We start from the raw sequence: 24,609 nt of genomic DNA, 5'->3' as shown, positions 1-24,609 counted from the left end.
AACATGATCTTTTCCATTCCACAATCCTGCTTGGTTAACTCTTTGAAGATGCAGAGAAATGAGCCTTATGTGGGAGCTTCACAGGGTGATGCAGCGCCTATGACAAGTCCCAGGCCACAGGTTACAGATTTATTATTTTTTTTCAGAGGACATTTGTATATCATCTCCCCATAGTTGAATGTAGGCAGTTTATTCTTGTTTTGTCCCTTATCTTTCATTCACATTTGTCTTGTTCTCTTCCTTCCTATGTTTCAATGCAATCCTCGCCTTCATTGGGAATCCTTGGAAGTTCTCTCTTGACATTCAAGGTGCATTTTTTCCCCTCTGAATATTATATTCATTTTTCCTTAAGTTATTCTTGGCTGAAAGTCCACAGGCTTGGGCTAAGTAGTAGTGGCTGCTAAAATCACATGTAATCTTGACAGGATCCTTGGTGTTTGAATTCACAGGTTACAGATTTAGAGCAGGATCTCAGAGGCCTTCTAATCCAACTCCCACATTGCACCGATGAGAAAGTTAAGGAGCAAGACGGTTAAGGTGAAGGGTAGCTGGGTGGTTCAGTGGAAAGAGCACCAGGCCTGGAGATCAGAGGTCCTGGGTTCAAATGTAGCCACAGAGACTAGTTGTGTGACCCTGGACAAGTCACTTCACTCCCATTACCTAACCCTTACCACTCTTCTGCTTTGGAAGCAATACACAGTTTTGATTCTAAGACAAAAGGTAAGAGTTTTTTAAAAAAGGAAGAAAGAAGGAAAATATGCCTAGGAAACGGTCCTTATCAATAGAAAGACTACTATTGCCACTTCTTAAAATTCTTGCCCCTATTTGGCATACTTTGCCCTATCAGATACAGGCACAAGTCCTTCTGGGAGGCCTGTCTTGCCTGGTAACAAACAGAACTCTTCAATATGGAATTATACCCAAAGAGTTATAAAACTGTGTCTCTTCTTTGACCCAGCAATACCATTATTAGCTTTTTTTTCCTAAGGTGATCAGGGAAAAGGGAAAGAACCTACACATTCTAAAATCTTTATAGAAGCTCTCTTTGTGGTGGCAAAGAACTGGAAACTGAGAGGATTGTCCATCAATTGAGGAATGTCTGAATAAGTTGTGGCAAATGATTGTGATGGAATATTACTGCGCCTTAAGAAATGACGAGCAGGTTAATTTGTTTAAAACATGGAAAGACTATATGAAATTGTGAAGAGTGAAACAAACAGAACCAAGAGAACATTATATCCAGCAACAGAAATACCGTCTGAAGAATAACTTGTATATGCTCACCTCTAGAAAAAGAACTGATCAAGAGAAATAAGCAAGACATAATTTAGATGTCCTTTTTTTTTTGGGGGGGGGGGTCAAATGATGCATTCTCTAGTGCAGGGAGAGGAAGGAGGTAGAAAGATACTGGAGACTTTCATATTACAAAATCAATTAATTAAAGAAAAAAAACAAAACAAAGAGATCCTCTGTCCAGCTGGAAAGTTGGCAGCCCATGGGCATGCACACTCAAAGATCAAAGAACATCAGCCGAGTCTAAGGGGCACGAAGGCTTCCAGACATTGGCCAATGTCTCCTCCACAATGCTTATGATGGTCACCCACCTTTTACCCCACGAGAGCCATGGAAGATTCTCATTCCGGATATAACCGAAGAACAAGGGCCACCAAAGTTAAGATACTCACCTCCATGATGGAGTTACAATAAATGTAAGAGCTCCAAAACAGAATGGGATGCCTTGTGTTCCCCATCACTAAAGGTATTTGTGCAAAGGCTGGCTACTGTAGAGGGTATTTACCCATGGGGAAATAAGCTGGATTCTATAATTCTATACTAATCTGAAGTCTAGAATCATGAAATTATAAAATCACAGGTCCATAGATAGGCAAATGGATGGCACTAATCATCTAACTTCAACCAGATGCAAACCCTGAATCCAAAAATGTCAATTTGACAGTGAACAAAATACAAGGATTAGCAGGAACCTAGTCGCTTTTCCATTTCTACTCTGTTCCTATGCTTTAAAATATTTCCTTTTAAGAAATATATGCTATTTAATAATAAATTATGGAACAGAGGACATTTCTGGCTGCCACAAATTCTCTGTACTGTAGTGAAGAAATGAATGAAGCACTCGTTTTATTTTATTTTTTTAAAGATCATTCCAAGACAGAAGAGTGGTGAGGGCTAGGCAATTGGAGTTAAGTGACTTGCCCAGAGTCACATAGTTAGAAAATGTCTGAGGCCAGATCTGAACCCAAGGACCTCCTCTCTCCAAGGCCACCTAGCTGCCTCCTAGGAAGTGTCTTGAAGCCAGGACTTCCCAACTTCCCATCTCCAGTGGTTCTCTATCCCCTGGATCATCTAGCTGCCCTATAGGAAGTATGAGATCAAATTTGAACCCAGGACCTCCAATCTCCGTTGGGAGAGCCCAGCTTTCTGTCCTCTGTGGGACTTTTTTTTTGTGTGTGTTTTTTATTTGTTTGTTTTTTAATTTAAAACCCTTAACTTCTACAATACTGTGTATTGATTCCAAGGCAGTAAAGCAGTAAGCTAGTAAGCAGTAAAGCAGTAAGGCTAGGCAATGGGGGTTAAGTGACTTGTCCAGGATCACACAGCTAGGAAGTCTGAATCCAAACTTGAACCCAGGATCTCATGTCTCTAGGCTGGCTATCCATTGTGGAAAGGAAACAAACTCTCTCCCCTCAACTCCTCCAAACCCTGCTATAAACCTCCTTTATCCCCTGTTTTTTTCACTCCTCCCATCCTTTCCCAATAATATTATGCCATCCACTGAGCCACCCAGCTATGCCCCCCTGCCCCCGTACTAGTTTTAAATGGGTAATTTATCTATATATCTCGTTACTGAGGCTACTAAACCCTGCTCTAACCAGTAACTAATTGAGAATCTACATTCTGGATCTGTAAGGAAAACTTACTGAAAGGGCAAATTCTATCACCAACTCCTGTCTAGGACATTGTGCTATCTGGAAGAATCCCCTCTTTGGGGGATCAGAGGAGGAAAGAATGTCTGGGGGCTGTTTGGCAGGCCCTACTGCAAGCTTAATTCAAAATGTCTTTTTCTAGATCCTCAAAATCTGAATGAATAAGGTTCTACTTTGTAGGATGCTGGCTCTGTAAAAGGTCTAATGAAGCTCTGGAAGAAGGCTAAACAAAAACAGAGGCATCAATGGCATGAAGTTCCATTTCACCCATTTGCAGCGTCTGCTGGCTGGTTCATTAGAAGCCTTTCCCCTCCTGAGCCCGGCAAAGTCTGCATTCCAAGATCAGGGAGATAACCTTTGCCTCTCTACCCCCCCACCCCCAGCCCATTCATTCCTTGCCTTTCCAACTTCCTAGCTACAGAAACACCAACTAAACACTATGTGTGAAGAATGGACCTCTTTGTTAGCCAGGAATTGCAATTTTGTGGTTTTAAGAAGGGAAAGTTTTTCCCCCCTTGATCAAAGCAAAAGTAAAAAATAGCAGGAGCTTGCTGCAAGGTCCAAAACTCGTCTTATTTTTGGAACAGGAGACGATTTCTTAGATACACAGAGAAGGAAGGAGACAGCAAGGCACACGTTTTATGTCATGTACCTACTACACTCTAGGTGGAGATTAGGCCACAGATCAAAACTGCAAATAGGGAAGCCAGCAGCAGAGGCCTCATCAAAGAGTTCTAACTTGGCCAAAGAACTAGGGCCCACCCCTTATCTGGGGTAACTCCTGGGGGTACTCTGCCTAGATCTTTAACTCTGAATATTAGAGAAAAATTTCAAGAAGCCAATTCTGTTGGGGGGGGGGGGGTTGTGAGCATTTAGAACAGAGTTCTAGAGTTCAAGAAAAGGGGGAAAAGATGCTTTTTTTTCAGTCTAAGTTTGGTCACATATGATCACTGTTTTCTCCAAGCTTTCTGTCTGTGTGTGTGTGTCTCTCTCCCTCTCTGTCTCTGTCTTTCTCCCTTTTTCTCCATCTCTCTCTCCCTCTGTCTCTCCCTCTTATCTATATATGAAATTTTTTTAACTTTCTATCTTAGTATGAATTCTGAGACAGATGAGGGGGCAAGGGCTAACCAATTGGGGTGAAGTGATTTGCCCAGGGTCTCATGGTGACTCAGTGTCTGAGCCCAGATTTGAACCCCAGGCTTGGTGCTCTAGCCAGCATGCTACCTAGCTGCCCTTCTCTCTGTTTTTTTAAACCAGTCTCTCCTAAGGAGGCTCAGTCATAACACCCCTTTTCATTACAAGGCCACTAAGAGGAGCCAGACACTCCTACTCACTCTGCCAGAGAAAAGTGTCTTTCTAGACACAGCCCTCCCCAACTCCCCCATCTGTGGGTATACACCCACCCCTTCCCTTAATGAGAATTAACAAGTGTCAATAAAGTTGCACACACCTCAGGGAAAATGTTTGAGCCACTGTGCCCCAGGAACTTTATTAGCAATTGCCATTTGACACTAGCCCCCTAACGTCTGTGACCAACTTGGCTCCCACCACTTGCTCTCCCTCCTCTGGCAGTCAGGGACAATGGACAAATTGATCAGGCACCAGAAGGTACCCCACCCAGGGAGTAGTCTTCCCTCCTGATGAAAGTGGCTCAGGGGGTCTAGCAGGGCTCCAACAATCACCCCAAAACCTCACACTTCACTCCCAGGTAAGTGGAAGCTCAGTGACTATTCAGCCTGTGCATGTAGCTCCAGGTATGCAACAGCAAGTGGGAAGACCCCCACCCTGTCACCAACACTGCCACAAAATTATACAGACCCTCCTTCCCCTATTTTCCCTACCCTTCAGACAGGGAACCACCCTGACACCCATGTGCACCTCCCAAAGGCTGCAACGGTGTCCCCCCTCCTTCCAAGAAACTCTGGAACTTCAAAACAAGGACACTGAAGAATTTTGAGATCACAAACTTATAAGACATCAACTCTTCATACTGTGGGAGGTATGGCCTCAATTGCAAAGAATGCATTGTTGTTGTTATTATTATTATTTTTTTAAAAACCCTTTCCTTCTACCTCAGAATCATATTGGTTCCAAGGCAGAAGAATGGTAAGGGCTAGGCAAGGGGGTGAGAGTAAGTGACTTGCCCAGAATCATACAGCTAGGAAGTGTTTGAGGCTAGATTTGAACCTACGACCTTCTGTCTCTAGGCCTGGCTCTCAATCCACTGAGCCACCCAGCTGCCCTCAAAGAATACATTCTAGTACCTTGTAGATTTATTGACTTAAAAGATAAAGCAACTTGGTGAGGGAGAGGGATGGAAGGCCTCCTAGTCACTCACATATGAAGGGAGAGGGTAGGGTAGGGGGCAGGGGACAGAATTAAACATTTATTAATAGTGACTATGTGCCAAGCATTGTACTAAGCACTTTCTCATTTGATCCTCACAACAATCCTGAAAGATAGGTGTTATTGTTATCCTCATTTTACAGTTGAGGAAACTGAGGCACAGAGGTTAAGTGTTTGAGACCTTTAACTAAGACAGCTGTGACTGGTACTATTTTATCTCGCCTGGATAATGTCCTGGAAAGAGGGCTGTAATCACATTTGTGATACTTAATACCTCTTTAACCTTGGATGTCAATGGGTCTCAGTTTCCTCATTTGTAAAATTACATTGTAAAAATGTAAAACTTATAAAATTTGTAAAAACTGGACATGATAGCCTCTAAGGTCTCTTTTAGTTCTACATCTGTAATCCTATAATCTATGCCTGTGTGACCTTATTTGTGACAAGGGTTTTGTTTTTCTTATTTGGGGTGGGAAAAGCTAGGGAATAGGTAGAATAGAAAATAGTTATTAAATTTAAAAAAAATTAAAGTAAAATATGACACATTGAAATTCCAATTCAAGATAGCCTAAGGAGCTATAAAAAGTTTTAAGTGTGGTCAAGGCCCAAGGAAGTAGCCCAAACAATAGGTACCTCACACAGAGCCTTATAGAGAGTAAGGACTCACTGTTTTATATGAAAGAAGATGACGTTTCAAGGAGATAGAGTGTTCTGGGAAGACATCACAGGAGAGGCTAGGATTTTATATCAGCCTTGAAGGATGCTTTGTAAAGAACGGTCCAAAAATGGAATAAGCCATCTTGCATAGAAGTCATATTATAATAGAGACACTATTTAGATATCGAATCATTAGAATCCTCAAATCTGCTTTTAACTTCCACTTAAATTTACCTTTTGGAACTAGAGCGGTCATTGCTCCTGGGCAATCCTGCTCTTCTCTTATTGATGCCCTATTTGAATACCCACAAACTTTCCCCTCTTTCCTTAAAATCCCAATTGCATTTCCATCTCCCATCAAATGACTGAAATGACCTGAGAGAATGGACCTTCCTGATTCCTCAAAACTTAGAAGCAGAATCACCCATTTTTTCCTTTTTTTCCTTCTTTTTCAGAAGAAACGTTCCACACCCCTTGCTAAGGCCCAAATCTCAGCTCTGCCATTCACTGATTAATTTCCTAACCATATTCTGTATGCATATGCATCTCTCTGCCCTTTCCCATCTGCCTATAATTACAATTTGGTCCCCTCAATATTAAAACAAAAACAAGGGAACATAAGGATTGAGAACCAGGGCTAGAGATGAGAGGTCCTGGGTTCAAATCTGACTTCAGACATTTCCTAACAGTGTGACCCAAGGCTAATCACTTAATCTCCATTGCCTCTCTTCTACCTCATAACCAATACACAGTACTGATTCTAAGATAGAAGGCTTGAGGGTTTTTTTTAAATTTAATTTTATTTTGTTTCCATACTGGCCACTGTTAAAAAGAGCACACTCATACCTAAAGGAGGTATGAGCTTTAAAAACAAAAACACTCTTTTGACCCCTTTACTCTAACTTGTCCCATATTTTCCCCCCTTTTACTCACAAACTCCTTAAAAAGAACTCTTACTCCTAAAACCTCTACTTCTTTGCCACCCACTTGCCATCTGGCTCCTGTCTATTCTCTCAAAGGTCACAGATGATCCCCTAATTGCCTAATTCAATGCCCTTTAAAAATCTCATCCTCCTCAGCCTTCCCGAAGCATCTGGCATTACCGTCCGCCCACTCCTTCTGGACGCTCTTCCCTCCTGTGGCTTCTAACACCCATCCTCTCCTGGTCCCTACTCCTCCAAGAGCCCTCTCCTTAGACTCCTCGACCTTTTCCCAACCCTTCCAAGTGAGGTATTCTCCCAGCATTCTGCCTTGTGCTTCTCTCCCCCCTTAGCAATTTCCATGGCTCTGACTCTATGAAGATGACAGAAGACTCCTAAAGGAAGATGGGATTGGAAGTGTGGGGAGATCAATTAGGAGGTCTCTGCATAGTTCAAGCAAAAAATGATGAATTTAAACTAGGTTGCAGGTATGGAGATGAGACAGAGACAAGAGATGTTGTTGAAACTGAATCGATGCGACTTAACTACTCAACGGAATACAGAGGTGAGAAAGAAAAGAATCCAAAAGGACTCCAGGGTTGTGAATCTGTGAATGTGTTTGGGTGGATTCTAAGGATCACCAATAAAGATCAGGACATTTAGTGGATTTAAAGAAAGTTCTGTTTTAGATGTTTTGGACTGAGATGTCCACAGATCACCCAGATGGTGATAGGCAGCAAACTGCTGGAAATATAGTCTCCAGAGAGATTTGGATGATGTCCACACCTCATAGGCAGGAGGGAGATGAAACAGCAAAGGAACCTGAGAAGGAATGGTCAGAGGAGAAGGAGGAGAACCAAGACAGAAGCCAAGGGAGGAGGGAAGTGTTAGCTCCCATCAAAAATTTCAGAGGCCAAGGAGAATGAAGACTAAAAAAAAGGACATGAGGATTTTTATCCAAGGGTCCCAAAGGATACTAAGCAGCAGAGTTGAGATCTGATCTACGTCCTTTTAACTCTAATTCCACTGCCTCAACAATCCTTGGTAACTGGACACAAATTTCAGTCCCCATAAGGTTGCAAGAGATGTAGACTGGCGTGGGAGCTGAGGAAATGCAGGCAGCATGTACAGGTAATGCTTTTCTAGGAGTTTCTGAAAGGGGCAAGAGGTGGGGGTGGGAGGAAAAATACTAGTTGATTATTTGAGGGAAGGAGAGCAGAACAAATGAAATGTTTTTGTTTATTTGTTTTAAAGGATAGGAGACATTTGGGTGTTTTTACAGGTAATAGGGATGGAATCAGTGGATAAGGAGAGATTGAAGGTGAGAGAAAAGAGAAGAAATGACCGAGGGACTAACCTTAGTAAGAGACACTTGGAGATGGGACATCAAAAAGCACAGGACTGGCTCCCAGAAGTAGAAGGGCCACTTTTTCATTAGAGACTAGTGCAAAGGAGGAGAGACTAGAGAATAACATGGAGGGGAGGGGGGAAGGAGAGGTATTAAGGTCTGGACAGCTGGCAACAAATGGTATTTTCTCCATCAAACAGCAGGTCCTCTGCTAACATGTATCAGAGAGAGGTGGTGGATTAAGGAGAGAAAAGGTTTGGAATCCCTGCTGTGGAAAGTGGGAGAATTCATCTGGGAAGAATAAAAAGAAGACTCAGTTGGAATCAGATAACATTAATTTGTTATCTAGGGTGTTGAAGTTATCTAGGTGATGCAGATAGAGCAGGAAGACTCATCTTCATAAAATTCAAATCTAGCCTTAGACACTTAGCTGTATGACCCTGGACAAGTACACTTCATCCTGTTTGCCTCAGTTTCCTCATCTGCCAAATGAACTGGAGAAGGAAATGGCAAACCACTCTAGTATCTATGCCAAGAAAATACCAAATGGGGTCACAAAGAGTTGGACATGATTGAAATGATTCAACAACAGCATAAATGTGCAGTTAACCCAGTTAGTGATATTCAACAACTTGAGGAAAAAGAGCAGTTGGATTAACAGGGGCAACTCAGAGTTAGTGTTTAGCAAGGCTCGACTGGCAAGAGGTGAAGAGGCTAAGAATTCACTGGAACCTAATGGCATTTGGTTGAGCTGGTTCACAACAGGATCAAGGCAGAGATACTGGGACCAGAGCAGGGATCATCAATGGAGAGGGTTGGAACAGGAAGGTCACAGTGACTATGAAGAAGTAAGGTAAAGGGAGTACATTATTGAAGGACAGGAAGTTATGACCCAAGAGAATAATTTTAAGTCTTGGAGAGATCTTATCACATCATTCCAATGACTCAAAACTCTTCAACAGTTTCCACATACCTACCAAGTAAAATCCAAATTTAGCATTCAAGGCCCTCCACAATCTGGCACCACTATTCTTCAACTTCTTATCTCTACCTAGAATTCCACCCTCTTTGAGGGAGATTGGGATTTTCAAAGAAAAGGTCAAAACTATTTTCATAATAATACTAAAATGGTTTTACTTCTAAATATACATCTAAATAGTTATAGCTGAAATAAACATAAGTTTTTGGAGGTGTCCTCAGTAATTGGAAAAAGGAAAAAGGGGATTGGCCAAAATGATAGAGAAGGAAAATGATAAAATGTTGGAGATGTGGAAAAATTAGGACACTGATGCACTGTTGGTGGAGTTGTGATATGATCCAACCATTCTGGAGAGCATTTTGGAACTAAGCCCAAAGGGCTATAAACCTGTGCATACCCTTTGATCCAGCAATATCACTATTACATATCACTATTACGTATGTATTCCAAAGAGATAAACTAAAAGGGGGGGGGGGGCAATTTGTATAAAAATATTTATAGCATTTTTTTTTTGGAGTAGCAAAGAATTGGAAAATGAGAGGAAGCCATCGATTGGGGAATGGCTGAAGTAGTTGTAGTGTATGATTGTAATGGAATATTATTGTGCTATAAGAAATGACAAGCAGGAGGATTTCAGGAAAACCTAGATTTACATGAACAGATGCAAAGTGAAGTGAGCAGAACCCAGAGAGAGCTGTTACCAAGTAACAAAGTTCAATAATAATGATTAATGAACTGTGAATGAGCTAGCTATTCTCAGCAATACAGTGATTCAAGACAACCCCAAAGACTCATAATAAAAAATACTATCTGCTTCCAGAGAAAGAACTGATGGAGTCTGAATGCAAGACCATATACTGAGTGACAATACACATATAACCCAGTGGAATTGCTTGTCAGCTCTGAGAGGGGTAAGAGAGGAGGGGAGGGAGAGAACAGGAATCATGTAACCATGGAAAAATATTTAAAAATAAATTAATTTTAAAAAATAATAAAAATAAAATAAGCTATGATCTAAAAAATGAATGTAAGACCACATCATAGAATAAATATAAAGTGAATAAAGACAAAGTAAATATATATAAATAAGTTTGGGTGTGAAGGCACACATCCATACCAAACCAAGATGGATTAAATATTCTTAGCCCTTGATTTCTTTCTCCCAGACTCCCCAAACATGGAGAAGTATTGATTTTCATCAAGAATCTGTATGATATCTATTCTCCTATGTCTACTGTGACATCTACTGTGCTGCTGGTTTGTCCTAAAATAGTGTTAAAACGACTGACCAAAACTAGACGAGTTGGGGCCCCTGGGGGGGAGGCTCTGCGTAATAATTAAATCTATCAATCAATCTAATGGGTGAGGTTGAAGATGAAGAGACTCAGAAAATGGGTTCGTAACCTCTGAGAAGAGGCTCCCATGCTGCTAACCCTTACCCTTCTGGAATGTAATATAGACAGCAAGACACAATGTCAAGTCCCTACCCGACCAGCCCTGCCACCCCATCAGAAAATGTCTCTTTCCTACTCCTAAATTCCAATAATGAAATTATTTTGTTAATTAGTTCCTCTTTTCAATTGTATAATCTTTAACCTACCTTTCCAATCTTATCTCATACTGATATTCCAACCAGACTTTACACCCCACCCCCCAAACATCATTCCCTTTGCCTGGACTGTCCCCTGCTGAAGAAATCCTGCCCATCCATCCCTTCAAAGTCCAGCTCAAATTTCCCTTCCTCTACAAAACCTTATCTGGCTATCTCCATCCCTTAGAAGCATGTCCCATTCCCTTCACTCACTTATCACTTTTCCCTTCAGTATCTGAATTTATTTATTATTATCTATTAAGTAATTTATGTGCCAACTTGAGCTCCTCCATTAGAGACTATGCTCCTTAGAAGTGACCCATTATCTAATTTATTTATTGGGACTTTGTGAAAGTTGAATAAATATCTATTCCTATAAGCTTATCAATCATTCACTCCTTAGAATGAATTACTCTAATCAATGAAAGCAGGATTTTCCACTGAGTTTAGCCAATAAAATAAGAAAATGAAAATTTTGGAAGGGGAGAAACAATGTTGGAAGTATGGGGCACTGCTGGTTGGGGGGGGTGCCTTCCCCCCTCCTCTTTAGAAATTGTATTAACCCTGCCAGGCAAAAGCAGGTAAAAAATACTAATCTTACAATGATAACTTTGCACAACAGCTTCTAACAGCATTTGAAATGAAATTTGTACTTGTGGACCACGTCAGTAGAAAAAATTAGGCAAGAAATCAGGAAAAGGAAAGTTTTCAGAAATGAGGAGGAAAGGTGGGAAAATAGTACCACAGACTGTTAGCAAAGGAGGGCCCCTGAGGTCTACAGTATGGATCACTGACAGAGAGAAGTAGGGAAGTAAAGAAAGAAGTGAACAGACAAACTTTCTGACAGCTCTAGGACCCAGACCCGGCAGCCCCGACTTTGGGTGCATCTTGACTGCAGGGCATCTTTCTCTCTTTTTCTCTGCCTTGCTTTTGTCTACAGCGATTTCTCAAGCTTCCTAATGCCGTGACCCCGCAATACAGTTCCTCATGTTGCGGTGACCCCAAACCAAAAAATGATTTTGGTGGCTACTTCAAAACTGTCATTTTGCTACAGTTACAGTTAGGATGCGGAATGTAAATACCTGATGTAGTCTCATTGCTACAAATTGAGAGGCGGACAACCGCTGGTCTACAGGATGTCAGCACTGCCTGCCTCTGACCTGTGGATGTGTCTAAATACTCTCTCAATCCCAAAATGGGCCTTAGCCACACCAACAGGAAAGCTGAGCTCAGACACCGGAGCCTGGCTAAAAATAGACAGCTCGGTGACCGGTGCTGGTCTTTTCACTGTACGAGACAAACTCGAGGGTGCCTAACCTTAGCACGCAGCGCTCTGGGTGCAGAGGGGAAGCCAACCCTCATACCCATGGGCTCATAACCAGAGAAGCCAGAGGATGGTCCAACTCTTCAGGCTAATGAAGGAAGTTGCTTTATCCCACTGTCAAAGCAGAATTCTCAACCGCTAGCTGGCGTCCCAGGGAGACACCAACAAACCGGCCATCGCTCAAAGCTGGGACACAATGCCAAGAAGAGGCGATTAAATGCCAAACCCTTTGGTAAAACCCTGTCAAAGCAACCCTCAAACATAGGTGGCCCAGCGGGTAGAATTCTGGATCAGTCAGGAAGACCTGGGTTCAAATATGGCCTCAAACACTTACTAGTTAAGTGACCCTGGATAAGTCACCAAACCTGTTTACCTCACTTTCCTCAACTGCCAAATGGGGATAATTATAGCATCTACTTCCCAGAGTTATTGTAAAGTTCAAAATTGATATCATTTGTGAATTGCTTAGCATAATGCCTGGCACACAGTAGGCACCCTATAAATGCTAGTTATTTTTTAATTATATTTATATTATTGTTGTTGTTTATTATTATCATCATCATTACTTCCTTTATCCCTGAGGATCATGGTACAGTGCCACTGTAGACAGAGAAAACGCTCTACTAAGTGAGTAGTCTAGATAGCTCTTCTGGTGATGTTTGCCACATACAATTAATTAGCTACAGGCTTTAAGAAGAAAGTGATGAAGCTGTATAGACGTATAGAGCCCGAGTCTCTGGGGGCTGGAGAGTGATACAACATAGTAATAAATGCCCAATGGAAAGACAAACCCTACAAATGATCCAAGAGATCCACACTCCATAGGACCCCCACAAGGCCACTGGCTTCCCCAAGAACACTCCAGCTCAACCTGTCACGGGAACAATGGTCCTAGTTGGCCCCATATGAGCTGGTTGAGGGAAGACGTCATATACTCAGTGCCACCTTGTTAGCTATGTGACTTAATCTCTCTGGGCCTCAGTTGCCAGATCAGTAAAATGAGGAGGCTGGATTAGATGATCTCTAAGGTCCCTTCCAGGTCTAGAATTAAGACCCTATAATCTTTGTTGCCTTTATAACAAGCCAAAGACCATCTCAAATTACTCTGTGTGTGTGTGAGAAAGAGAGAGAGGAGGAATAGCACAAAATCCTTAAAACAAAATTAATTGCAATTCCATTTATATAAATACATATTTTAAGGGGCAGCCGCCTGACTTCAGACACTTCCTAGCTGGTTAGCTCTGGGCAAGTCACTCTATGCCCATCACCTAGCCCTTAGTGCTCTTCTGCTTTGGAATCAATATATAGTTTTGATTTTAAGTTGGAAGGTAAGGGTAAAATAAAAAACAAATATTTTATGTTTGGATTGGATATAAATTAATATCCACAAATAAAAATCTTAAATAAACAAAAAGTGCCATTCACCAGCCTTGCTGAGATGCAGAAGAAAGGATGGTTTGCCTATTTATATTCTTGTAATTGTTCTGCCCAATTTCTAGAGGAAGGAGCTAATGGATTAGATGACCTGGAAGGGACTTACAGGTCTAGAATTAAGACTCTATAATCTTTAATTATTTAGTTAAGAGAGTCCTCTAAACTGTGGAGAGTCTAGGAAGTCTCACAAAAATTAACTTAATTGTAAAGTTTTTTTGGAGGGTGGGATGGATCAGCTGGCTTTTAAGGAAGAAAAGGATGAGAGAGGAGAATAGAATATTCTATTCTAGTAGAAAAGGAGATAATGACCTCTTCTAAGCAAGGAACAAGGCACAGAAACATCCAAAGTGTTAACATCTTTTGCTATCACCTCTCAATTCCAAGGCTTCAAAAGATAGGAGCACATTCATTGCCACTAGAAAGCAAGTCATTTTCCCAGCCCAATCTCTTTCCTTTTTTTCCCCCTTTCAAACCCTTACCTTCCATCTTAGAATCAATACTGTGTATCATTCTAAGGCAGAAGAGCAGTAAGGGCTAGGCAATGGGGGTAAATGACTTGCCCAGGGTCACACAGCTGGGAAGGGTCTGAAGTTTAATCTGAACCCAGGACCTCCAGTCTCTAGGCCTGGCTCTCAATCCACTGAGCCACCCAGCTGCCCCCTCTCTTTCCCTCTCCTCTGGCATGAGAATTCCACTCCCACAGTTCAACATTTCACCTTGAACCCTGACTTTTCTTGGCACAGAAACTTAATGAAACCTTCAATACCAATGAAATTCCAACACACTCAATTTACCATTTCCATGGCTTCTCACTCTGGATTATTCCTATGTGCCCCATTCCACTTCCCATTTATCAGCATTTAAATGAACAATAGTGTGGTCTGTAACACTTGCCATTCCCTCTGTAGGGTCCAAGCCAGGCCTATTCCTTCAGGTAAAGCATATGAGATCCTCCACCAGAGGGTGGTCAGCAGGAAATACAAGAAAAGATTCTGGGTTTCTTTTTCTTCTTCTAAGATGCTGACTGAAAGGAACTAATAGCTAAAAATAAAGAAACTTGTCTGTGTGAATCAGGATTGGATTGGAATATGTGCAAAGCCAGCTACGTACACACCAACATAATTATGCACTCATTATTGTATCCATTCATCACAGCAAGTCTAAATCTGTAGCAATCTTGGGAGTCTCTTTCATGGAAAAGAAAGCCGACATCACACACATACATTTGGGGGGGCGGGGAGAGGGGGGCCTAGATGGAAACGACCAGCTAAAAGAGAGTTTTAACCTTTGAAATTATTGGTGAATTTCACTAATGTGGGTTCCCCTCATTCCCAGAACCTACAGCAATTAAGAGGTGGCTGTATTTAATTTCAAAATCTGGCAATTCTCCCACCCGAGAAGGCGGGAAATATTGAGGCAAGAAAAGTGAGGAGAAAACAATTTTAAACCATCCAACCTACCACCACCTGTCCCCTCCTAATAAACTTGAACACAAACGTAAGAGTTAATGATAAAATTTTCCAACCTGAGAATTCACCAGGCGTGACGTTTGGGGAATTGGTGGTCTCTGCTTCAGTGTAAGACAACGTGGAATCAGATAAATCTGCAAGAGGAAAAAAAGAATATTTAGTGGCTTGGGTTTTTCCCTCCTGAGCCTTCTCCTTTTCTCTGTCTGTCTGTCATAGCCTGACCACCTCAGCCCCATCCCACAATGGAGCCAGAGGAAGCCAGCCTGCCCCCTAAATCTTCGTGAAAATGCTGACATTCTATTTCACTGCCCTCCAAGCTGAAAACGTTGCAATTGCTTTGACCACAGAAATAAATGAAGTTCAGGAGATCGAACAAGTAGTAACTTGGTGCTTACTTGAATAAGGTTAAATTAAGCCCCTAAACAATTCATAGTTGCTATACTTAATTACAACCATTAAAATTCTTGAAGCTGTTTCTTCTTGTTTCCTTACTTCCTTCCTTCCTCCCTGCTGAGGCTGAGGAAACTTTGTTTTAACAAGTTAACAGTCATCCTTACTCTGTCCTGCTTACACCCCTCTAATTAAGCGCTCAAGTGTTTGCTCCCAGATTAACTTTTCTTCTTTTTTTTTTTTTCAATAAAACCGACCCACAGAGCAGATCTCAATCCCAGTCCTGTTTTTTAACAAATTCATATGCCGTTCATTCGTGCCCCCCCCCCCCAATCTGCAGCATAATTAGGCTTGGAAGAGAAATTCTTTGCTTTGCTTTGAGTGTCTGAGTGTCTTTGCTTCTTGGACTGTCTCTGTTTACTTAACAAATAGATTCATTTCAGGGTAAGCTCACTTGGAAAAGTTTTCCTGGATCATGATGATCTTTGTTAGAAATAGACGTGTCATCCCCCATCCCCAAGGCGGGGGACCAGAGCCTGTCAGAAGCGCTTATCTCATGGCAGCTAAGTAGCTCAGTGGATTGAGATCCAGGCCTAGAGAATGGGTGGTTCTGGGTTCAAAACTGGCTTTAGACACTTCCTAGCTGGGTGACTGTGGGCAAGTCCTTAACCCCCATTGTCTAACCCTTAGTCCTCTTCTGCCTTGGCATCCATACTTAGCACCGATTCTAAGACAAGATTTTTTTTAAAAAGTCTACCTGCAAGGATTCCTTTCAATGATACTTCGACAAGGGCGCCTTGTATCCCCAGATGACAAATGTCGTTATTAACGTTTTAGGCCGTACTGTCCAATCTCAGAACAGAGTGGTCTAGTCTAGTCATGAGCTAGTTGGAATTCTACTGGTATTCTCTGCATTTTTTCCTTTAACCAAATGCCCTGGGGGCTGGGGGGGGGGGGATAAACAAGACTCAACATCAACCAATTTGTCCTCCTCCATCCCCATTTGCCAGATGTTGACTTGATGTCTAGTCATATGTTTTATCTCTTTCTCCTCATGGGATCCCAGGGACTCAGAAATAAACGGGCTCCCTCTGGTTTACAAAAAAGAATAATAATGTGGTTTAAGAAGAAAAAAACGTTTAAGATGTTTACCAAAGGACTGAAAACTTACTAGCTCTTAGGAACATCTTGACTTGGAGGGGATAGAAAATCCAACACTTGGGAAGAGTCTAAGAAAGACTGTGGTCCAGGAGTCAGAGGTAGAAGGGATCTTAGATGGTGTGGTTCAGTCATCTCATTTTATTGAGGAGGAAACTGAGGCTAAGATAAGGGATTGGTCCGGGGATATGCTGCCTAGAAAGGAACAGAGCTGGGATGTGAAATCCAAAACCAGTGTTCCAACAGTCTGTCGCCTTTCTGAGCATGTGGGAAGCTTAATTAATTCATAGAGTTGGAGCTGGAAGGACCACCCATCAACTCTGCCATTTGAGAGATGATGTAAGGCAGGTGACTTGCCCAAGGTCACATGGAAAGGTAAGTGGCAGGGTAGAATTTGAATGCAAATCCAGCATATTTTCCCACTGCATCACATTTTTTAAAACCCTTACCTTCTGTCGTAGAATTCATACTAAGAAGAGAGGTAAGGGCTAGGTAACTCGGGTTAAGTGATTTTCCCCCAAGTCACACAAATAGGAAACATCTGAGGCCAGATTTGAGCCCAGGTCCTCCTGGCCCCAGACCTGGTGCTCTATCTACCGAGTCACCTCGCTGCCTCTTTGCAGTGGCCTCTTAAAAGATTTTGCTTTCAATAACCAATATTACTAGAGAGTTTATCCACAAGGCCCCCTAATGGTCTCTCTCTTTCCAATAAACCAGTTTCCAAACAAAACAGAGGATACTATCATTGTTTTGGAAGAGGAGTTTCTTATTATGTCGGAGTATACACACAAAACACTGGTTATACCAGGGACCCTTAATGATGGTTGTCTGCCACATTTCAGAGGCATCCTGTATCTTGTCATGAACTCATTGACTCAATGGCCCTCATTACTATGGGTCTAAATATGTAGCAGTGCAAGGACCCTTCCCCGGAGGCCAACATTTTCTTTTTCTTTTCCTCCAGTCGTATTTTATTGTCTTTCCCCCCATCAATTACACATAGCAACAATTTTTAACATTAGTTTTCTGACATTTTCTGATCCAAATCAAGCCAACGTTTTTAATGACCATCGAACAAGGCTTCAGGATGCCCTTCATGATTTTGGGTTGTGTGAACTGGGGGAGAGCATGGGATCCCCCTGAGGGTTACACTTCTTTTGCTTGCTTTGTTTTCCCTAACCTGCTAAAATATGTATACTCCATGGGAAAACAGGAGAAGCTTTGAGTATGGGGACGATACAGATGTTCGATTTATAATATAAATCTTCATTTTTTTTTCTCTTATGGAATCAGGGCATAGAAAGGATGCACTGGGAAAACTGCAGCTGAGAGGTCAAGTGACTTGTCACAGAGGTAATAAGTTAGTAAAGCTGCCCTGTGAGCCCAAATAAGGGCTTTCTGGCCCTAAATCCAGTACTCCCTCTGTTATACCAGTCTTGAATTCTCCTGTTAGTCACTGAAATCACTGCATTAAGTTCAAAAGGAATTATTTTGAGTATGGGATAAGAGAAAGAGGAAGGATGATGAGGACTCGGGAGACCTAGGTTCCGGGCCTCGCTCTATTGTTAGGCGGTGGCCTCCTCTTGAGGGGGGAATATCTATATTTGCCATTTCCTCTGTGAGGCCTGAGTCATCCTTCTGGCTTTGGAGCACCTATTTGGTGCTCATGATAGCCTCTGCCACATCAGAGCAATGGATTAGGTACACAAAGCCTAGCAATAAATGACCACAGTAATTTAGGGTTTGATAAAGCAAAAGACCCAACCCCTTGGGACAAGAATTCACTATTTGACAAAAACTGTTTGGAAAACTGGAAAATGGTATGGCAGAGTCTGGGAACAGATCAACACCTCACACCATGTACCAAGATAAAGTCAACATGAGTACATGATCTATATATAAAGGATGACACGGTAAACAAATCAGAAGGGCATAAAATGAATGGTCTACCTGCTGGATCTATGCATAAGGGAAGAATTTAGGACCAAATGAGATAGAGTACTATAAAAAATAAAAAGGATAATTTTGATTATATTAAATTAAAAGGTTTTTGTACAAACAAAGCAAATGCAACCAAGATTAGAAAGAAAGTAAAAAGTTGGAGACAAAATTTCATATCAAGGAACTCTGATAAAGGACTCATTTCTCAAATATACAGTGATTTTTCATTACCGAGAATGGACATTTATTTTCCTTTTTTCTACTTTTAAAATGCCAGAGTTGGGGGCAGCTGGGAGCCTCAATGGATTGACAGCCAGATCTAGAGATGGGAGGTCCTAGGTTCAAAACTGGCCTCAGATACTTCCTGGCTGTGTGACCCTGGGCAAGTCACTTAACCTCCATTGCCTAGCTCTCGCTGCATTTCTACCCTGGAACCAATATGTATAGTATTGATGCTAAGATGGAAGGTGAGGGTTAAAAAAATAAAATAAAATGCCAGAGTAAACAATGACTAACTAGCTATAAGACCTTAGGCAAAATACTTTCCTCTTTAGTTTCTTTTCTTTGCTGTTGTATGAGGCTAGATGGTTTCTTTCCTTTTAAACCCTTACCTTCCATCTAGAATCAATACTAAGTATAGGTGCCATGGCAAAAGAATAGTAAGGGAGAGGCAACTAGAGCTACAGATAGTCTCTGAAGTCAGATTTGAACTTAGGACCCCCCATCTCTAGATCTGGCTCTCTATCCATTTAGCCCCCTTCCTGCCTCAGCTAGATGGCTTCTGAGCACATTTCTCGTAGTTTGGCGGATGCCTATCTTTTTGGAATAAGCTCTTTGGAACTAAAATTCACATCGATAACATCTACAATGCCCTCTCCACTAGGCAGCGCTCTGGAGAGGCCAAACTTTGTCACATACCACTAAACAGGGATGGGAAGGAGCCTTTAAAAAATGCAGCTTTCAATCACTCGTCAAATTATATTAAATATCATCAATGGTTTCTTTTTAACTAGATCTGACTTGAGAAGTTCTGGTCCCTGGGGAAAATCCACAAAGCTGCTCAGGAAAATGGCAGTAGCTCATGCCAGCCACTAGGGTACCAATGAAGGGTCCCTACACCAGAACACACATAGTGCCCCCCTGATTGCTAATAAGGCTCTTAACTCTTATTAAATAAGAGACCAAATACACAACGCTGTATCTCCCAAACCCACCGAACCCTCAAAACTGCCTCATACGGAGTTATTTTACAATGTCTTTTTTTCTCTCTCAACCCGTGACAAATAGGAGTATTTAGCAATGCTATTTAGTAATGCATAGCTCTACTTATGGGTGCGTGAATATAGTCTATGCCAGTAATTTTATTTACCAATCAGCATTCTTTTCCAAGTGCTCCAAAGCTGTTTCCGCTCAAGGTGAAATTCTTGGCATAAATCAAAGGGAATAAACAACCTCTTTCGACAAAGATTTAATGCCCTACCTATTTAGTATAACTATGAACTCTGAGCAGCAGTACAAGCAAAAGGAGCCCACCCCCATATGGATGGAGAGGCTAAAATACATTCATCTACGTCCAATGTTTAAAGGTCACACAAAGGTTAATGATGAGCAAAGGAATGCCAGGCTGAGTTAAATATCCCGCTTCAGAGGTTATAAGGTAGGTGGGATAGGGTCCTTATTTTATTTATTTTCCCCTCCAGGATTTCTTTAAAAATACAAAACCCAGCAGCTTGGCCTTTGTTCCACTCTTTCTAGGGCGAGGGAAGTTATCTGCTTTTGGTTCAAGACTTTATTTACATGAGAATCAAGGTGAGAGAGGGGAATATAGAGAAAGAGAAAGATTCAACACTTAGCAGCATGGAGACTCAACTAACAGCTTCCAACAAATAATGATCATCCCGAGTATCACTGTCAATCTGTCTCCTTAGGATAGTTATACTTCTTGTTCAGTCATTTCTGTCCTGTCCAGTTCTTCATGATCCCACAGATCTCTGTCCATGGACTTTTCTTTTTTTTTTAAACATTATTTTATTTGGTCATTTCCAAATATTATTCATTGGAAACAAAAATCATTTTCTTTTACTCCTTGCCCCCCCCCCCCCACCTCTCCCATAGCCGGTGCATGATTCCACTGGGTATCCATGGACTTTTCTTGGCAAAGATACTGGAGTCATTTACCATCTCCCTCAGTGAATTCTTTTTTTGACAAGGCCCTGATCCATAGGCAAAGAGAGGTTAAATGACTCACCCAAAGTCACATAGTTAGGAAGTTTGAGGCTGGATTTGAGCTCAGATCTTCCTGACTCCAAGCCCAGCACTCTATCTATCCTCTGTGCTTCCTAGCTCCCCAAAGATAGCTACATAGGTCCCTTTAAAAAGGGGGTATGGGCCTAGAGATGGAGGGTCCTAGGTTCAAACCTGGCCTCAGACACTTCCCAGCTGTGTGGCCCTGGGCAAGTCACTTGACTACCATTGCCTAGCCCTTACCACTCTTCTGCCTTGGAGCCAATATACAGTATTGACTCCAAGATGGAAGGTAAGGGTTTAAAAAAAAGGGGGGGAGGTTATGGTATATAGAGACCTTCATTTGCATATTATAAGGTCCTAAGCCAATGATCCCCTGTTTTGGACCACCACCACCATCTTACTAATTTATTGTGCAACTTCCAGAGGCAAGAGTAGGGAGTTTTCACAAGTTTAAAGCATGTAGGAATTTCAGAAAGATCCCCTGGATGGCAAGGTGACCTAGCAAAAAGGAGGTGGGGTGGGGTGGAGAATAAGGCAAATGTGACTTAATTCTTCAATATCAGAGTACCAAGGAAAGGAAATGGGCTATGCTGGACTAGTCCAGATACCAATGATTCTAATACTGGCCATGCCTGCAATTTGCTATTTGTGGGCTGGCTTCTTCTCTGCATTTGCCCCACTTCTCCAGGGCAAAGATGAAACCTCTAAGGAGAACCTTGAAAAAAAGAATTTTCCCATAATCCTTCACAAAGAAAGCAGACTTACCCAAGGGCTTTCGCTCATCGTGGGGAGGAGACAGTCGAGAATAAGGGGGTGGTGGAGATTCTGGAAAACAAGACAAGTCACAGTTACAGCTAGGTGCAGTGGAAGTCCGACCTCTGGATTTCATGTTTCCCTGGCTTTAAGTAGGAAATACAAAAATAGTCCAACGGAATGGGATGCTGCAAGCTGGTTTCTAGTTTTGCCATAACAATCAGACCCAGATCTACCCAGGGTCAGCAACTTACTTTAGGGCGCCAGGAAGTCCTTATTGTGCTTTGCTGTCTATACCATCAAAGTGAATTATTCTTTTGGCAAAGGTTATACATTACAACAAGAGATACACCAGAGCTGTTAAGCCAACAATGATTGAATAGTGTTGGGTAAGTATTAAAAAAAAAAAACAACCTTAAGCCTTAACTGGCTTGTTCCTTTAGGACTGAAGGGTGGCAGGAGCCTGAGATCAAGACTAAAGAGACCCTAGTCCCCATTCTGATCAAGGACACAAGTAATACCCACACAAGAAATTGTGCCTCAGCTGTGGGAAGGATGAGTGGAGGGGAGAGAGGGAAATAAAGTGAGCATTGTAACCAAAATAAATACACAAATAAATTAATTAATGAGTAAACAAACAAATAAATGAATACATAAATAAATGAAATAAAGAGTCCAAGCTAGTCCAAGCTCTACCATTAACAAGTAGTGTGAGTGTATATGAGTAAATCCCTCTACTGTTTTTCCTATTTGAAAAAAAATGGGGGGTAGGTTGCAAGAAAGAGCTAAATGGTCTATTTTTTCTTCCTGTTATTTTAAAAATTCCATATCTCTCTTTTCTATGGTATTTTTTTTTGTTTCCATTCATTTGCTTAAAATACTCCCCTTTAAAAACATATACTTTGTCTTCAGAAGAATTCCTTGGGCTCTTGTTTTACAGGAAGTAACAATTTGCTAAAGTAAGTAACAATTTGCATGAATGAAATGACCCTTCATTTGGGGTAAATGAAACTAAATGCCATCAACTCCCTAACTCAAACAAAGCCTCAGTGGTAATAACCCAGTAATAACTATTATTAGCCTGAGTATCAGTAATGACCCCAGGGGTAATAAGTATTTTTCAAAATTATAAAAGTAGTAATAGTAGTAGTAGTAGTAGCAGCAGTAGCAGCCACCACCAATGTTGTGCTTCCCACACTAAATGAAGTCTCTTCTTTTTAGAACCCTGACTCTGCAAGTCCCTAGGAGTTTTCTCAAATAGGGCCTCCAGAATTCTCTACTTGTTTCAAGAAAGCAACGAGGAGGGGGGCAAGTGGCTCAGTGGATAGAGAGCCAGGCCTGGAGACAGGAGGTCCTGGATTAAAATGTGATTTTAGACATTTCCTAGCTGTGTGACCCTGGGCAAGTCACTTATCAGAGAGCCAGAGACAGAGAGAGAACAGTGAGGAATAATTGGTTTAAGGGAGAAAGAAACCACGATCCACAGAGTTGAAATGATTTGTTCAACTAAAGACACCCAAGAAATAACTAACAGGCCCTGAGATTATTTTAACTCAAGTCTCAACTCCAAATCTAAGTCTGCTTGCCTCTCTCATGTAGTACAGTAAGAAGGGAAACTCTAAGCCCCTCCTGGCTAGGTATCATGATTTATTCATTCATTTCTTCCTTCAATAGACATTTACTGAGTGCCTATTATAAGCTGCAAACTGGGGGGGGGGGGGGGGGGGAAGGGAGGGAAGATACAAAATGGCTAAAATCTGGTTTTTCTGCCCACAAAGAGCTTGCAATCCAGGAGTTTATGCGCCCAGCACCAAGCACGTGGTCGCCTTACAAGGTCAGGCGGTGCAACAAATGCAGGTGGTGGATGCTGACCGGTGGCTGGGGCTGTGCATCAACAAGGGTGCTATGGGAAAGGAAGAAAAGGAGCTAAATTTTCCAAGAAAAGCATCTAGTTTTAAGGCTAGGCAAGAAATTAAAAGGAAGACCTCAAAGGAGTTCCTTAAGAGAAAATGCTGGAGGGGGCAGCTAGGTGGTTCAGATGACAGAGTCAGGCCTAGAAATGGGAGGGTCATGGGTTCAAAACTGGCCTTGACCCTGGGAAGGGAGGGAGGGGGGGCAGAGACAGACAGACAGACAGACAGACAGACAGAGAATATGCTGGAGAACTGCTGAGTCTACAATGTCAGGCATCAGGCAAGAAGGCCTCTCTTCCAATAGATCCAAGTTCTGATCATTCCAAAGATTCATTCTCTAAATTCAGATTGCTGAGAAAAATAGGAGAAGATTGGGGACAAGTGAGGACGGATTACCTGTAGATAAAAACTTAAGATACACAGGAAATACCAAATAAGAAAGGGCAGAGCCACTGCAGTCAGGTCCTAGAATTTCAGGATTTGTTCATGTTTTCTAAAAACTTGACTGGCTAATAAATTAAACAACTCACTGGATTGAAGCCATTGTGTTTCACAGGATGGAGAAAGGAGGATAGGAACCTTCCTTTAGATGCCTATGGCACACAGAATTGAAAATGGAAAGCTTGGCAATGATGGGTGTGGCCTAGAGTTAGAAATCACTCTCCAGTGTCTTTTTTTTTAAACCCTCACCTTCCCTCTTGGAGTCGATACTGTGTATTGGTTCCAAGGTCTTGGAGTCGATACTGTGTATTGGCTCCAAGGCAGAAGAGTGGTAAGGGCTAGGCAATGGGGGTCAAGTGACTTGCCCAGGGTCACACAGCTGGGAAGTGTCTGAGGCCAGATTTGGACCTAGGAAGGCCTGACTCTCCATCCACCGAGCCACGCAGCTGCCCCCTCCTGTTTCTTTTTAAATCACTCCTCTGCCCATTTCCTCCACTGCCCAAGACAGAACATCTCTTCCAAAGGTCTGTCCAAGTCTCTGGGGAACTGATGGTCTTGGGCCAAGATGGGAGCACTCACAGTCCCCCCTGCCTGGAGTTAAATGGCCAATGCTCTGACCACACAAGCTCCTTCGCGCTGGGCTTGGCCAGTGATATTAAAACCCAGCTAAACGCAGGCCAGACAGTGGTGCTCATGCGGTGGTGGAGAGAAGGAAAAGTTATGTAACTTGGAGTGTGAATGGGTAACTGAGGC

At 42.0% G+C, this 24,609-nt stretch overlaps 1 protein-coding gene across 1 annotated transcript in view; it reads right to left on the bottom strand.

Annotated features, from left to right (window-relative positions):
- The window catches only part of SMAD6 (SMAD family member 6), a 111,837-nt gene that overhangs the window by 77,474 nt on the left and 9,754 nt on the right, over nt 1-24,609 (bottom strand). The window contains exons 2-3 of the mRNA XM_001367295.4: nt 21,515-21,574; nt 15,070-15,147 (exon numbers count right to left, since the gene is read on the bottom strand). Of these exons, the coding sequence (XP_001367332.2) occupies nt 15,070-15,147; nt 21,515-21,574 (138 nt within the window). The remainder of the gene's footprint in view (nt 1-15,069; nt 15,148-21,514; nt 21,575-24,609) is intronic.

Source organism: Monodelphis domestica, chromosome 1, assembly GCF_027887165.1.
Source record: "Monodelphis domestica isolate mMonDom1 chromosome 1, mMonDom1.pri, whole genome shotgun sequence".
NCBI lineage: Eukaryota > Metazoa > Chordata > Mammalia > Didelphimorphia > Didelphidae > Monodelphis > Monodelphis domestica.
Note: the sequence above shows the minus strand (reverse complement) of the source record. Positions and strands in the feature narration are given on the sequence as shown.